General features: G+C 39.4%; 1 protein-coding gene across 4 annotated transcripts in view; it reads right to left on the bottom strand.

Annotated features, from left to right (window-relative positions):
- TFDP2 (transcription factor Dp-2) overlaps positions 1-13,738 on the bottom strand; it is a 115,041-nt gene that overhangs the window by 78,452 nt on the left and 22,851 nt on the right. For all 4 annotated transcript variants that reach the window (XM_036431238.2, XM_036431245.2, XM_036431243.2 and 1 more), the window contains exon 2: positions 7,680-7,783. In XM_036431238.2, the coding sequence (XP_036287131.1) occupies positions 7,680-7,694 (15 nt within the window). In that variant the 5' untranslated portion in view covers positions 7,695-7,783. The remainder of the gene's footprint in view (positions 1-7,679; positions 7,784-13,738) is intronic.

Here is a 13,738-nt window from a genome sequence, read left to right as displayed (position 1 = left end):
TTTCAGTCCGCAGACTGACGCTCTATCCACTGAGCCAAACTGGTTTCGGCTTGTTTGATACTTTACAATTTCATGATGTAAGGGCTAGTTATTTCCTTATTTGGTAATTCAAATGCTCTACTAACAACTGTTTCTATTTTTGTCAAGAGATGTTTATCAGGAATATTTCTAAATATTCATATCATGGAAAAGTAATTCTGATGCAAACCTATCTCTAGCATCTAATATTAAATTTTTATGATGCCAGCTGGGCAAAGACATCTAAAACAAAGCTTTTTAATTCTATGTAGATAAATGATGTAGAGACTTACTTCTGTCTAGCTTCTTACAAGTATTCTGTTAGAAGTAAAGGAAAAACCTTTGCAACTATTGTAAATTTGCAAATTACCACTACATACATTTCCACAGTGGCTCACAAGGCCTAATATTAAGTGTTTAATTTATAAATGCCAAGAGTTTACTGTGGCATCACTAACATGCCTCTACTTTCAAACTCTTCTGCTATAAAGAGAAAAGAAGGTCAAACTTCTCTTGGTGTTCTATTGTAAAAAGAAAGAAGGCCAAGGCAGCCTCCAACATATTCCATGCTTAGTACAATGTGACTGTTAAGTACATGTATTTCAATAACTGCAAAAGCGTAAGTTTATCCCTTTTTGTTATTATACAAAGTTAACGGTAAAAACCTCAAGTAAAACCACATATTCACAGTCGAAAGTTCAGTTATTGAGTTACTGTTAGGTTTAAACACCTGCTCTTAATGTCCAACTTCTGCAGAGAAGCAACAAACAAATTTAGAACCTTTTTAAGGAGCTGTACACCTGCACCTTAATAACTAACGAATTATACTCTCAAAGGTCAATTGTGAGTCAATACTGTCTACTAATTTTGCTGTCATAGATGGAGGGAAGGTGACTGTATTCAGAGCTTATATAAATACTACCAAAATTTACTAAAACTTAAAAGTGTATTAATTTCTGCTTTCATAAACACTTTATAAAGACTCAAAGAAAAAGTAGATTGTTTGACAGTAAAAAGGGTTGCTAGGAAAGGCATTAAAAATGTTAGAATTTGTATGCATGCATATGAGCACAACCAGTAGATGCAAGACAGGGGAGGGAAGCCGAAACCGGTTTGGCTAGTGGATAGAGCGTCGGCCTGTGGACTGAAAGGTCCCGGGTTCGATTACGGTCAGGGGCATGTACCTTGGCTGCAGGCACATCTCCAGTAGGGGGTGTGCAAGAGGCAGCGGATCAATGATACTCTCTCATCGATGTTTCTAACTCTCTATCCCTCTCTCTTCCTCTCTGTAAAAATAAATAAATAAATAAATAAATAAATAAATAAATAGAATTAGATAGATAGATAGATAGATAGATATAAAGACAGGGGAGGGAGGATGAGGAGGTTAAGGCACATACCAGGGGTAGGGGAAGCGGGTGGGGGAGTCAATGGGGGGGGGGGAAAGAGACATATGTACTACTATTTATAATACCTTAAATAATAAAAGTTAAAAAGAACAAATGTTAGCTATTCTTTCCTTATTTAAAAAGGATCTATAATAATTCTATAATAATAAAAGCATAATATGCTAATTAGACCAGACACCCTTCCGGACAAAGACAGGCTATACGGGAAGCCCAGGTCCCAAGTGCCTGCCAGTGGCAGGGGGAAGGAAGGTCTACTCTTGCACAAATTCCGTGCATCAGGCCTCTAGTCTCTCTATAATGTTTCACAGAGCAAGAGAAAAAAGTGAACTCATTTTATGTAAGTTTTTTCATCTAATAAGGTCCTGAGGAAGTTTTCTATGTGGATATTTAAACATTGTGTTGCATACAATAATCAGTCATAAACTGTTCAATTAAAAATATCCAAGTGAGATTTTAAAAATATATATATTTTATTGATCTTTTACAGAAAGGAAGGGAGAGGGATAGAGAGTTAGAAACGTGAATGAGAGAGAAACAACAATCAGCTGCCTCCTGCACACTCCCCTCTAGGTATGTGCCCGCAACCAAGGTACATGCCCCGGACCGGAATCAAACCTGGGACTCTTCGGTCTGTAGGTCGACACTCTATCCACTGAGCCAAACTGGCTAGGGGTCCAAGCCAGATTTTTAAGAATGAAACCATATTCCCCAATAACAGCATTATAACAGCACTAATATTTAACATTTCAGATCAACATAACTGAAAGAAAAAAAATCAGAGCTCTACCATTCACAAGTAGGGTGATCTTGAACAGTAGCTGCAAAATGGGGATAGTTCATATGTGTACAAAAAACTCGGCTTCTGGATGAAATAAAAAATTATGTGAACATGTTTGTTGATAGCAAAGCAATGTTCAAGTATGGACAATTATTCAAATGACAGTGGCTTTTAACACTTCAATACTAACTAGACAACTTATAAAAGAGAAATGATAATGATGTATAAACATATAGAATACCAGTATAACCTAATTAGCAATGCAATCAGAGAACTTAATAAGTGACATACCATTTTTACTGACTAGATTGGCAAGGATTAAAAAGAAAATAAATGGACGCTGAAACCGGTTTGGCTCAGTGGATAGAGCACCGACCTGAGGACTGAAGGGTCCCGGGTTCGATTCCGGTAAAGGGCATGTGCCTTGGTTGTGGGCACATCCCCAGTGGGGGGTGTGCAGGAGGCAGGTGATCGATGATTCCCTCTCATCGATGTTTCTAACTCTCTATCCCTCTCTCTTTCTCTAAAATGAAAATGGAAATGTCACTTGAATATTCCACTGGTTTATACATAAATTGATGCAATCTTTTCGAAATGCAATTTAGCAATATGAGTCAAAAGTCTACCCAGAAAGACCTAGGCGGTTTGGCTCGGTGGATAGATCCATCAGCCTTTTGACTGAAAGGTCCCAGGTTTGATTCTGGTTAAGGCCACATGTGTAGGCTTGATCCCGTGACGTATAGGAGGCAGCCAATCAACTATTCTTTCTCATCATTGATGTTTCTATCTCTCTCTCCCTTCGTCTCTGAAATCATAAAAATATGTTATAAAAAAAATTCCCAGAAAGCACACCCTTGGAAACAGTAACTTCCTAAGACTCTGCCTCATGGAAATAATCCAACAAATAAACAAAATTAAAAAAAATTTTAATTTAATGGTCAATATTAGAAAACTGGTATAATGTCCATATAACACAAAACATCCATTTAAAATAATGTTGCAGTCCTACCCAGTTTGGCTCAGTGGATAGAGCATCAGCCTGTGGACTGAAGGGTCCCAGGTTCGATTCCAATCAAGCAATGTACCTTGGTTGCGGATACATACCCAGAGGTGGGTGTGCAGGAGGCAGCTGATCGGTGTTTCTCTCACCGATGTTTCTAACTATCTATCCCTCTCCCTTCCTCTCTGTAAAAAATAAATAAAATATATTTTTAAAATAAATAAAATTATGTTGCAGAGTTATCAAGACAAGAAAAAACATTCATCAGAGATTAAGCTAACTAGATTACAAAATAGCATGACCTCATTTTTACTAAAAATATGTAACATACAGATAATGGAGAATTGAACACCTGAAACCTATATAATTTTATTAACTAATGTCACCCCAATAAATTCAATAAAGGGGGAAATATTTTTGTATGGATTACATGACAATATTTTTATGAAACTGAGTTAAATAAAAGATATTAAAATTAATAAAATATGTAACATACATAATTTTATATCTATATGTATATATTTGTATATATACCAGCTAAATTTTTGCTCATAATCTCTAGTTTCTTTTCTTTATCCGTATTTTCTAATTTTTTATGAGCATATGGCATTCATACTTTTAAAGAAATTCTTGACAAGGCAAATAAACCAAAATACACCTCATGTTAAGTTTCAAATTCTTTACTGTATAATGAATGAGCTTAAGTTAGACACATGTTCATTTTGGGTCTAGAACAGTGGTTCTCAACCTTTCTAATGTTATGATTCATAACAGTAGCAAAATTACAGTTATGAAGTAGCAACAAAAATAATTTTATGATTGGGGGTCACCACAACATGAGGAACTATATTAAAGGGTCATGGCATTAGAAAGATTGAGAGCCATTGGTCTAGATTCTTAACAGTGTTTCCCAAACTTTTGACATACGTGTACCCCTTCTATAATTTTTGTAACACTGAGTACCCCTCGTACTCATGAGAACGTAGAATTAGGCGCAGCTAAGCATGGTGCAGTGCATATCCCCACCAAACTCTTCCCATACCCTTGGGGGTACCCGTACCACACTTTGGGAAACACTGGTCTAGAAGATTATCACTGGATACTAGATACTACTGAGTAACAATTTATTTTATCCTAGATACAATGAATATATTGCCATCTCAGCAGAGTAGTAATCTGTGCCACAATCCATAAAGTTCTGGTAGGACTCTTCATCTTAGTGTCACAATTGTGCCTTGGTACCATAACAGTAGTAGATCTGGCTATTTATGGTACCAATTTCCTTCTTCACACTCACTTGTCTAAGCAGTAGGCCAAGCAACAAAAGCAACCAAAGCTTCTGCATGGAATCTGAAATATAAATGCTAAAAAAGAAAACTTCCCTCTCTTCCTCTGAGACAAACATCCTAAGGCCAATGTAGGCCGTTATGCCACCATATAGAGGCAAGAGGTGGAAAAGAAAAACAGAGCTCTGACACCATCATTTGATCCCCTGAATCCAGCGGTGTCTGAAGCCAGAGTACTCCAGACTTTCATTATGTGAACCAGCATGTTCCACTTTTGCCATAAGCTATTTTTTTTTTTTAAATAGCATCATTTTATTTTTTTTAAATATATTTTATTGATTTTCTTACAGAGAGAAAGGGAGAGAGATAGAGAGCTAGAAACATCGATGAGAGAGAAACATCGACCAGCTGCCTCTTGCACACCCCCTACTGGGGATGTGCCCACAACCAAGGTACATGCCTTTGACTGGAATCGAACCTGGGACCTTTAAGTCCGCAGACCGACACTCTACCGCTGAGCCAAACCGGTTTCGGCCATAAGCTATTTTGAACAAGGCAAAAAAACAAAACAAAACACACCTCATACTCTATTGCTTACAACCATAAGAGACCAAGTATGGCATGGAAAACATGCAACTAACTCCTCACAAAAACACTTTTCTCATAAAAGAACTGCAAAATGGAAAACAAAAAAAGTAAGACGTAAGTAACTGAATATATGTCTAAGATGCCACCTTAAGACCAGGCAATATCTTCTATATCAGAGTCACTTTTCAGTGACATGTGACATAACTGATCACTCTCTCTTTCTTGAAACACTTCCTTCGCTGGTGTCCAGATCATCGGGATAACACTGCCTCCTTCTTTTCTGGCCATTCCTTTAGTCTCCTTGGTCCTCATGTATTCTCTAACCATTCATGTACTAAATAATCTCATATACTCCCTCTGCTTTAAAATAATTTAATATGAAATGACTACAAAAATTTCTATATCCAGTCCCAAGCCTTACCCTGAGCTCCAGAGTCACTTACCAAACTGCCTAGCCAATATCTCTACTGTGATGTTATTAGGTCCCTCAACTTTAATATATTCAAAACGATTTTCCAGTATACCCCAAAATCCTACACTACCGCAAGAGTTCCTCTTTACCAAGTTGCACAAGACAAATACGAAAAGTCTTCTTTAATTTATCCTCTGCCCTGTATCCTAATTAGTACCAAATGACATATTGGAGATGGGGAAAAGTGGCTGGATCTAGGATGTATTTCGAGGGACAGCCTCTACCTAGAATGCTCTTTCTCCAGATACACACATGGCTGGCTGCTTGGATTGAGATTTAAGAGCATTGCTCTTACTAAATGTCATTTCCTCTTAAAGAGGACTCCTCTGATCATCCAGTTGAAAGAGCACTTCCTCATCCCTGTCAATCTCTCCTTTTAGTGTTTTTCTTCACAACAATTATCATTACCTGACACTGTCTTTTTCTCACTACACTATAAGACCCAAGAAGGCAGGAGCCTAGAATAGTAATGTGCATATATACTAGGTGTATCAGTTAATAATACTTCCCAAAGTATTCAGCAGCACTTTTCTTCAAAATAAAGGAATGAATGAAAACTTCTCACAAATGCTTTTTTTTTTTTTTTTGGCATGAAATTCGACATTTTTAAGTGTAAAAATATCTATGATAACACCTTCAGAAAATTTGACATATGAAGTTTTTTGTCAATACAACAAAATAGCATACATATCAAATTGCATATATATCAACGTATGTGTAACTCCATCTATTGAAAAAAATCCATATTAACCAGTACATGTAGTATTTGTTAGAGAACCGTGGGGATGGGAAAGAGAAGGAATTGCTCATAGCATCATAAATTAGTATAATCTTCTTAGTAAGTATCTTGGCAAAACCTGCTAAAGGCCACAAAAATGTTCTTATCTACTGCAGAATGGCTCGTAAACCTGAGACCTTTCAGTCTGCAGGCTGATGCTCTATCCACTAAGCCAAACCGGCTTCGGCAAGGGTTTATTTTTAAGTGCCATTCTTTAGATGGATAATGGTATTTAGAATTATATGTCTGGCTTACAAGGAGACCTTTTTACTCAATATGATGCTTGCTTCTCCTGGTCATAACTAACCAAACCTCTAGTGAGTGTCAAGCTGAGGCACTGCCAGACATCCTCCCCAACCTGCAGGGCTGCCTCCGTCTCTCCCTTTCACACTTGTCTCTCTCTGAACAGGCTGGCTCTGAAATATGTCAATTGAGATGCTAACTGGAGAACTGAGGAAGATGATAGGCAGAGAGACAGAGTAATGAAGCAGATGCACAGAGACAAGCAGAGATGACATATGGAAACCAAGTATTGCCTCAATTCCTGGTAGATCTCAAGTTCCTAGATCCAGGTCTTTCTGAGGGCCCACTCAATTCCTTGAGACATCTCTGTATCTTTATAATAAATTCCCTTTTTGTTTAAGTCTATGCTGATTTCTGTAACCTGCAATAAAAAATTCCAACATAATAATCTAGAATAGTAAAGCTATTATAGTAAGTTACTTCCTGAATGCTTAGTATTTCTTTTCTGGCATAATCCTTCACCATAACTGAGAACAAATCCATTGATAATAAAATGTATTATCATTTACATTTTATGACAATAAAATGTAACTTCAAAGAAAGTAGATTAAGAAATGATAGTTTCAAACAAACAAAAACTGAATAATTTCTCCAAAACCTCTAAGTCCTAACGTCGCTCCAGGAATCATGCCATGGAGGATAGCAGGCTTTTCTGAACTATACGTGAGTATACACATTTCCCTGAGAAAATCACTGAACCAAAGAAAATGGTGAGGGTAAGAAAATCTCCAGCAATACCAAAGCAAATTTATTACTGTACCCAACAAAGGAGCAGGGTGGGAAACTTTCTGGAGACAGCAATTTAGTAGCTATTCAGAAGGAGCAACTTAGCAGCAATTTATACGAATGCTACCATGCCCATTAGCCTACTGGATTCAGTAGCATTCAAATTTACTATCTCATTCGTTGCATGAACAAAAACAATTATAAATTAATGACAGTAAATTAAATTTGAAGAACCCGATTGGTGGGGGGAAAAAAGAAACCAGTAGGAAAAGTATAACTTACTTTAAAAATACTTACATTAAAACACTTACAAATACTTACATTTTTTGCCGTCATGTCAAATTGTATTCGGTTTAAAATTCTGTAAAGCCATTAAGAACAAAAATAAAAAAACTTTGTCTTCAGTCATTCCTTAAAAAAGCATCCTGTCAAAGAAAGAAAAAAGAGAGAATAATGTAATAATAATAATAATAATAGGCAACATTTATGTCATATTTACTATGTGCTGTATATATATTGCTCTTTAAGTAAATTATTTAAGTTAATCCTCACAACAAAGCTATAAGATATGTACCATTTTAATCCCCATTTTCCAAATAAAAATTGGGGTTTAAAGAGGTTGAATATTTTGATCAAATCAACTCAGCTAAGAAGTGATAGGGCCGGGGGTTTTGAAATATTATACTACGCTGCTTTAGGCAACCCATTGAAAAAAACAATGTTTCTTGGAGAAATAGCCAATTCCAGGTCTGGGGCAAGATAAACCTAGAACATTTTACTGTGTCTAAAGTAAGGAAGGACTCAAAAAATGAGCTTACAACCGGACAATGAACACCAAAGTACATATTGCTAGCAACAGGTAGTAACAGACTACAAACCCATTGAATAAAATAATATTCCAGGAGCTCACAGTAATATGAACAAATAATGAGAAAGAAGGGGAAGCTCTTCTTTGTAATACAATGCCAAGTATTCAATACAGGGTGTGACAAAGCAGGTTTACGTTGTTCATATGGAAAATACAAGTTCATTAATAGATAACAAGAGGGATCCAAGATGGCGGTGTAGGTAAACACACCTAAATTGCTGCCATGCATAACAATTTCAAAACTACAACTAAAAGACAAAATGTCTACCACCCAGAACCACAGGCAAGCTGGCTGAAAGAAAGCCCTATAACTAGACTGAAAGAGAAAGGAGCATTCAGGGGACAAGTGCTGAAAAACTGAGGTAAGAGGGCGCATGTGTGATACAGGCTGGTGGGCGTTGCTTTCTTCAACCCAAAGAGAGACAAGCTCCCAATCTCTCTGAAATCCAGTTTCTGGGGAGAAGCTAGACTGTCTGCCATTGAGTTGGAAAGTGAGGGTGGCTTGCTTGCAGGGCTGCATGCAAGAATAATTGTTTGCTGGTGGGGGCGCGAGATGCGGGGGCATGGTGGGAAAGGCAGAGAGGCTGACAGGCAACCATCGCTGTTGGCCACGCCCTAGCCTAGTGATGCCCTGAGACTCCGCCCCACACAACCTACAAACACCCAAGCTCCAAGCAGTGGCTTTTGCATATGAATGGCCTCTAGTACAGTATAACCTAGCAAACCTGAAGCCTGGTGCAGACAGCCCCAAAGCCTCCAAGCTCCAAGCAGGGAGGAGAGGACTATGGTTCTCACTGTAGCTCCTGCAGGGTGGCCCCAGACAGTAGCTGAACTGTGCCCCATTGGAGATCCAGAAGCCAGTGTTCCTAGTGGTCAGTTTCAACTCCTCACACCCATAAGCGACATTCAGGATACGCACTCAGTGAGCACCGAAGCCCCACTGAAACAAGGCACATCTCCAGTGCAGCAGTTCTTCCTTTATAGACACAGTGGGTCTTCACAGCCAATTGGCCTGGAGGTCAATTCCTCCCAGTGTACCAACAGCAATCAAGGCTTAATTACACCAAAACTTTGCACTCAGCCCACAATGGGGTGTACCAAGAGCAACCACATCAGGTGATTGGGGGAGCTGAGCTACTGACCCCTATAGGTCACCGACCACACAAAGCCACTCCATCAACACAGGAAGGCAGCCAAAATGAGGAGACACAGAAGCATGTCATGAATGGGAGAGATGGAGGAAAGTAAACTACTGGGCGACACAGAGTTCAGAACCACATTTATAAGATTACTCAAGAATCTCCTAAAGACCTTGGAGAAACTTGATGAGACCTCCAAGAAGCTTAGTGAGACCTTCAAGGACCTTAATGAGAATGCCAAAAAAATGGAAAACGACCAGTCAGAAATTAAGCATACACTGTCTGAAATAAAGAATATACAGAAACTCAACTGTAGATCAACGTACCCTAAGAGTCAAACCAAAGATCTGGAATATGAGGAAACAAAAAACACCCAACCAGAGAGGCAGAAAGAAGAATCCAAAAGTGCAAGGATAGTGTAAGGAGCTTCTGGGACGGCTTTAAGCGTACCAACATCTGGATTTTTGAGGTGCCAGAAGAAGAGAGCTAGTAGGATATTGAAGGCCTATTGGAAAAAATAATGACAGAAAACTTTCCCTACCTGGTGAAAGAAATACTTATAAGTTCAGGAAGCGCACAGAACCCTAAACAAGAGGAATCCAAAGAGGACCACACCAAGACACACCATAATTAAAATGCCAAGGGCAAAAGACAAAGAGAGAATCTTGAAAGCAGCAAGAGAAAAACAGCTAGTTACCTACAAGGGAGTACCCATACAACTGTTAGCTGATTTCTTGACAGAAACTATGCAGGCCAGAAGGAAGTGTCAAGAAATATTCAAAGTGATGAACAGCAAGAACCTACAACCAAAATTATTCTACCCAGCAAAGCTATCATTCAGAATTGAAGGTCAGATAAAGAGCTTCACAGACAAGAAAAAGGTAAAGGAATTCATCAACATCAAACCAGGATTACATGAAATGCTGAAGGGTATTCTTTAAGGAGAGGAAGAAGAAGAAAAAGGTAAAGGTAAAAACTATGAACAACAAAAAGACATCAAATACATGCCTACCAACAAGTAAATCTAAAAATCAAGTGAATAAAAAATCTGAAGAACAAAATGGACTGGTGAATATAATAGAATCAGGGACATAAAAAGGGAGTGGACTAACAATTTTCAGGGGCAAGGGGGTCTGAGGGGTGCAGGAAGAGATTGGACAAAAATCTTATACCTATGGATAAAGACAGTGGCGGGGGTAAGGGCATGAGGTGGGGTTGGGGAATCAGGTGGAAGGGAGCTATGGGGGAGAGGGGAGAGGAATACAATAAAGATTTATTATAAAAAATAAAGCAGAATTTAATTAAAAAATAGATATCAACACAAGAATAAACTGTTTCATGTACTAAAAACTGTAAACTTATTTTTGTCCCGCCCTGTATAAAGGAGTGATGGAGTTAGAAAAACCCCAATTTGTGGTTTTCTATAAAGGATTGGGCAAGAATCATTGCTAAATACTAAAATTAGCCAATCAGAATTGGTGAGAAGGATATTTACATACTTTTGAAATATCTCCCCACAAAATACACATAATTTCAAATATTACAGTAAAAAAACATGATACACACCATTTTAGCAAAAGTGACCAAAGCTACCAAATGACCACTAACAATGAGAGACAAACGAACATTTGCATCTCCTCAAATGACTGAGATGGATATAATTTCTGAGGTTTTCCACCCAAAATGCACAATCTAAATCTAATCTTAAGGAAACAGAAAAATTTAAACGGAGAAACATTCTGTAAAAGGAAGGACTGAATTCTTGTAAAACGCTGGTGTCACTAGAAACAAAAGAAGCCTGAGAAACATTCCCAAATTAAAAACTGGGAATTCAGAGGAAGAAGGAAAAAGGCAAAAACTAATGAAATAGGGGGGAAAAATCAAAATAACAACTGGTTTTAAGTGCCTTGCTTGAAGTACGGATCTACCGTATTTTTCCGACCATAAGACGCACTTTTTTCCCCCAGGAGTGGGGGGAAAAGTCCCTGCGTCTTATGGTCCAAATATAGCCTACACATATACTTTTAAAAAAAAGTTTTTTTACTTGCCCGGCTCTGTGTGGTCTCTGTGTGCTTGCCTGGCTCTAAAATGGTTCTAAATGCTGCTGTTTACTTTACAGGGTTGATTACATGTGTTTATGACTGTGATGTTGGGTTTTAATGCACATAAAATATTTTAGGACACTATTTGTTTCAGAATCTTTTTTTCTTCATTTCCCTTCTCTAAAAACTGGTGCGTCTTATGGTCCAGAGCGTCTTATGGTCCGAAAAATACGGTAATTCGTAAAGTAGCATTGTTAGCGGAGAGGAAAGTGCATGGATTTTTATTTTTTTTTTAAATCTAGGCTCAGTCTCAGCTCTGAAACTTATTAGTTGTGTGACTCTGACCAAGTGACTTAACCTCTTTGAGCTTAAGTATCCTCATCTGAAAAATAGGTATACTGAGTTTTTTAGGGTTATGTTAGGAGTAAATTGGATATAGTTGAAGTGAAAATCATTCAATCCACAAAGGCAATGTGCCAAATGCCCTACAATTTATATATCAACACTGAATACTCCTAATCACAAAAATTTTTAATTTAAATATATTGAAGATTTCCTTATTACTGACTCAAATGTAGTTATGATAAAAATCCAAAAGGTCTTTCCCATCCAAAGTACCTGTTAAATTTTAGAAACATGCCATATCTATCTAAGGCAGACACTGTTGCCTATCCAATATCATTTTCTTCTTCTTCCTTAGAAGTTGAGAGTGGCCATGTGTTCAATTAAAAACACTACACTCTCAGTTTTCCTCTCAGACTGGCTGACCATTTGATGTAATTCTGACAAATTCTGGCCAATCTATACATATAAAAGCCTAAGCAAATGTTACAACCAGATGACCAGCCGGTAGCTATGACACGTACTGACCACCAGGGGGAAGATTCTCAATGCAGGACCTGCTTCCTAGTGGTCAGTGCACTCCCACAGCCAACTTCCCATGGCTGGCCAACCTCCCGTGGACTCTCCCCCCACTAGCTGGCCCTGGCCCTAAGTGGCCAATCAGGACTGGGTGAAGTGGCCCTGATCACCGGCCAGCGGATCACCCCACCATGCACCAATCTGTGCACTGGGCCTCTAGTCTATATATACTAGAAACCCAGTGACAATTACGGCGGAACAACTGGAACAACCAGCCACTATGACATGCCAGCTGCAGGGCCTGCCACTAGCGCCACTGCCGAGCCCAAAGGCCCCAAGGCCAGTTGCGCAGCCACCACCAAGGTGCCAGTAAAGAACAATGCAAAGGTGGCCAGCGTGAGTGTGCAGCTTAAGATGAAGGCTCTGTGGAATGAATTCAATGATCTGGGCACCGAGATGATTGTAACCAAGACTGACAGGTCAGGGCCCCTCTCCCTGCTGCAACCCTCCCCACATGGTGCCAGTCTCGGGCAGCAGGCTTTGTCCTGATTCATGCAAGCGAAACTGAGAAGTGAGATGGGAGAGCATGGTCTGGCCTCTGCAGGTCCTTCTCAGTGTGGGCCATCTCCTTTGCTCTCCGAGTCCTAGTTCTAGTAACAGCTGCCTGGCACACCAGTTGAGAGTGGCATTCAGCTGACCTATGGGCGCCAGATGCTGACCTCATGGCTGGTGAGCACGAGCCTATCCTGCCTACTGAGTGGTGGCGGCAGCAGGCACAGCAGGGCCGGGATAAGCGGGAGCGGAGCAGTGCCCAGCACAGGCTTGGGCTCCTCCCCAGGCGCCTGCCACTTTGGGCATTACTACATCCCTCAGGGGATGTCTGACTGCCGGTTTTGGCCTGATGGCCTGCAGAGATCAGGCTGAAACCAGCAGTCCGACATCCCCTGAGGGGTCCCAGATTATGAAAAGAAGCTGAGGGACCCCATTGGTGCACAAATCTGTGCACTGGGCTTCTAGTGAAATATAAGCAGACATTGTTGGGTTGGGCTACCAGATTTGGCTTGTTTTTTCCCTTCTCCCCATTTCTTAATTTTCAGAATATGGTTGTAATAGCAAGAGCTGCTTGTCCCCGTGCATATGCTTCATTACTATATTTAGTATTCATTTGTGTATTAAATGTCAAGAACTGTATTATTCAGTGGCACTGTGCTATTCTCCCAAATAGAAGATATTAAGAGTGTTACTATTTCAGCACACTATAGTGATAGGCTACCAATAAAAATACTGCTTTAGCCCTGGCTGGTAGCTCAGTGGCTAGAGCATTGGCCTGCACACCAAAGGGTCACAGGTTTGATTCCCAACCAAGGGCATGTACTTGGGTTACAATTGGATATCAGATGGGAGCACATGTGGAGGCAAGCAATCAATGTGTCTTTCACATCAATGCCTCTCTTTCTCTCTGCCTTCCTC

Source organism: Pipistrellus kuhlii, unplaced genomic scaffold, assembly GCF_014108245.1.
Source record: "Pipistrellus kuhlii isolate mPipKuh1 unplaced genomic scaffold, mPipKuh1.p scaffold_m20_p_11, whole genome shotgun sequence".
Lineage (NCBI taxonomy): Eukaryota > Metazoa > Chordata > Mammalia > Chiroptera > Vespertilionidae > Pipistrellus > Pipistrellus kuhlii.
The sequence above is the reverse complement of the archived record's forward strand: the minus strand, read 5'-3'. Positions and strand labels throughout refer to the sequence as shown.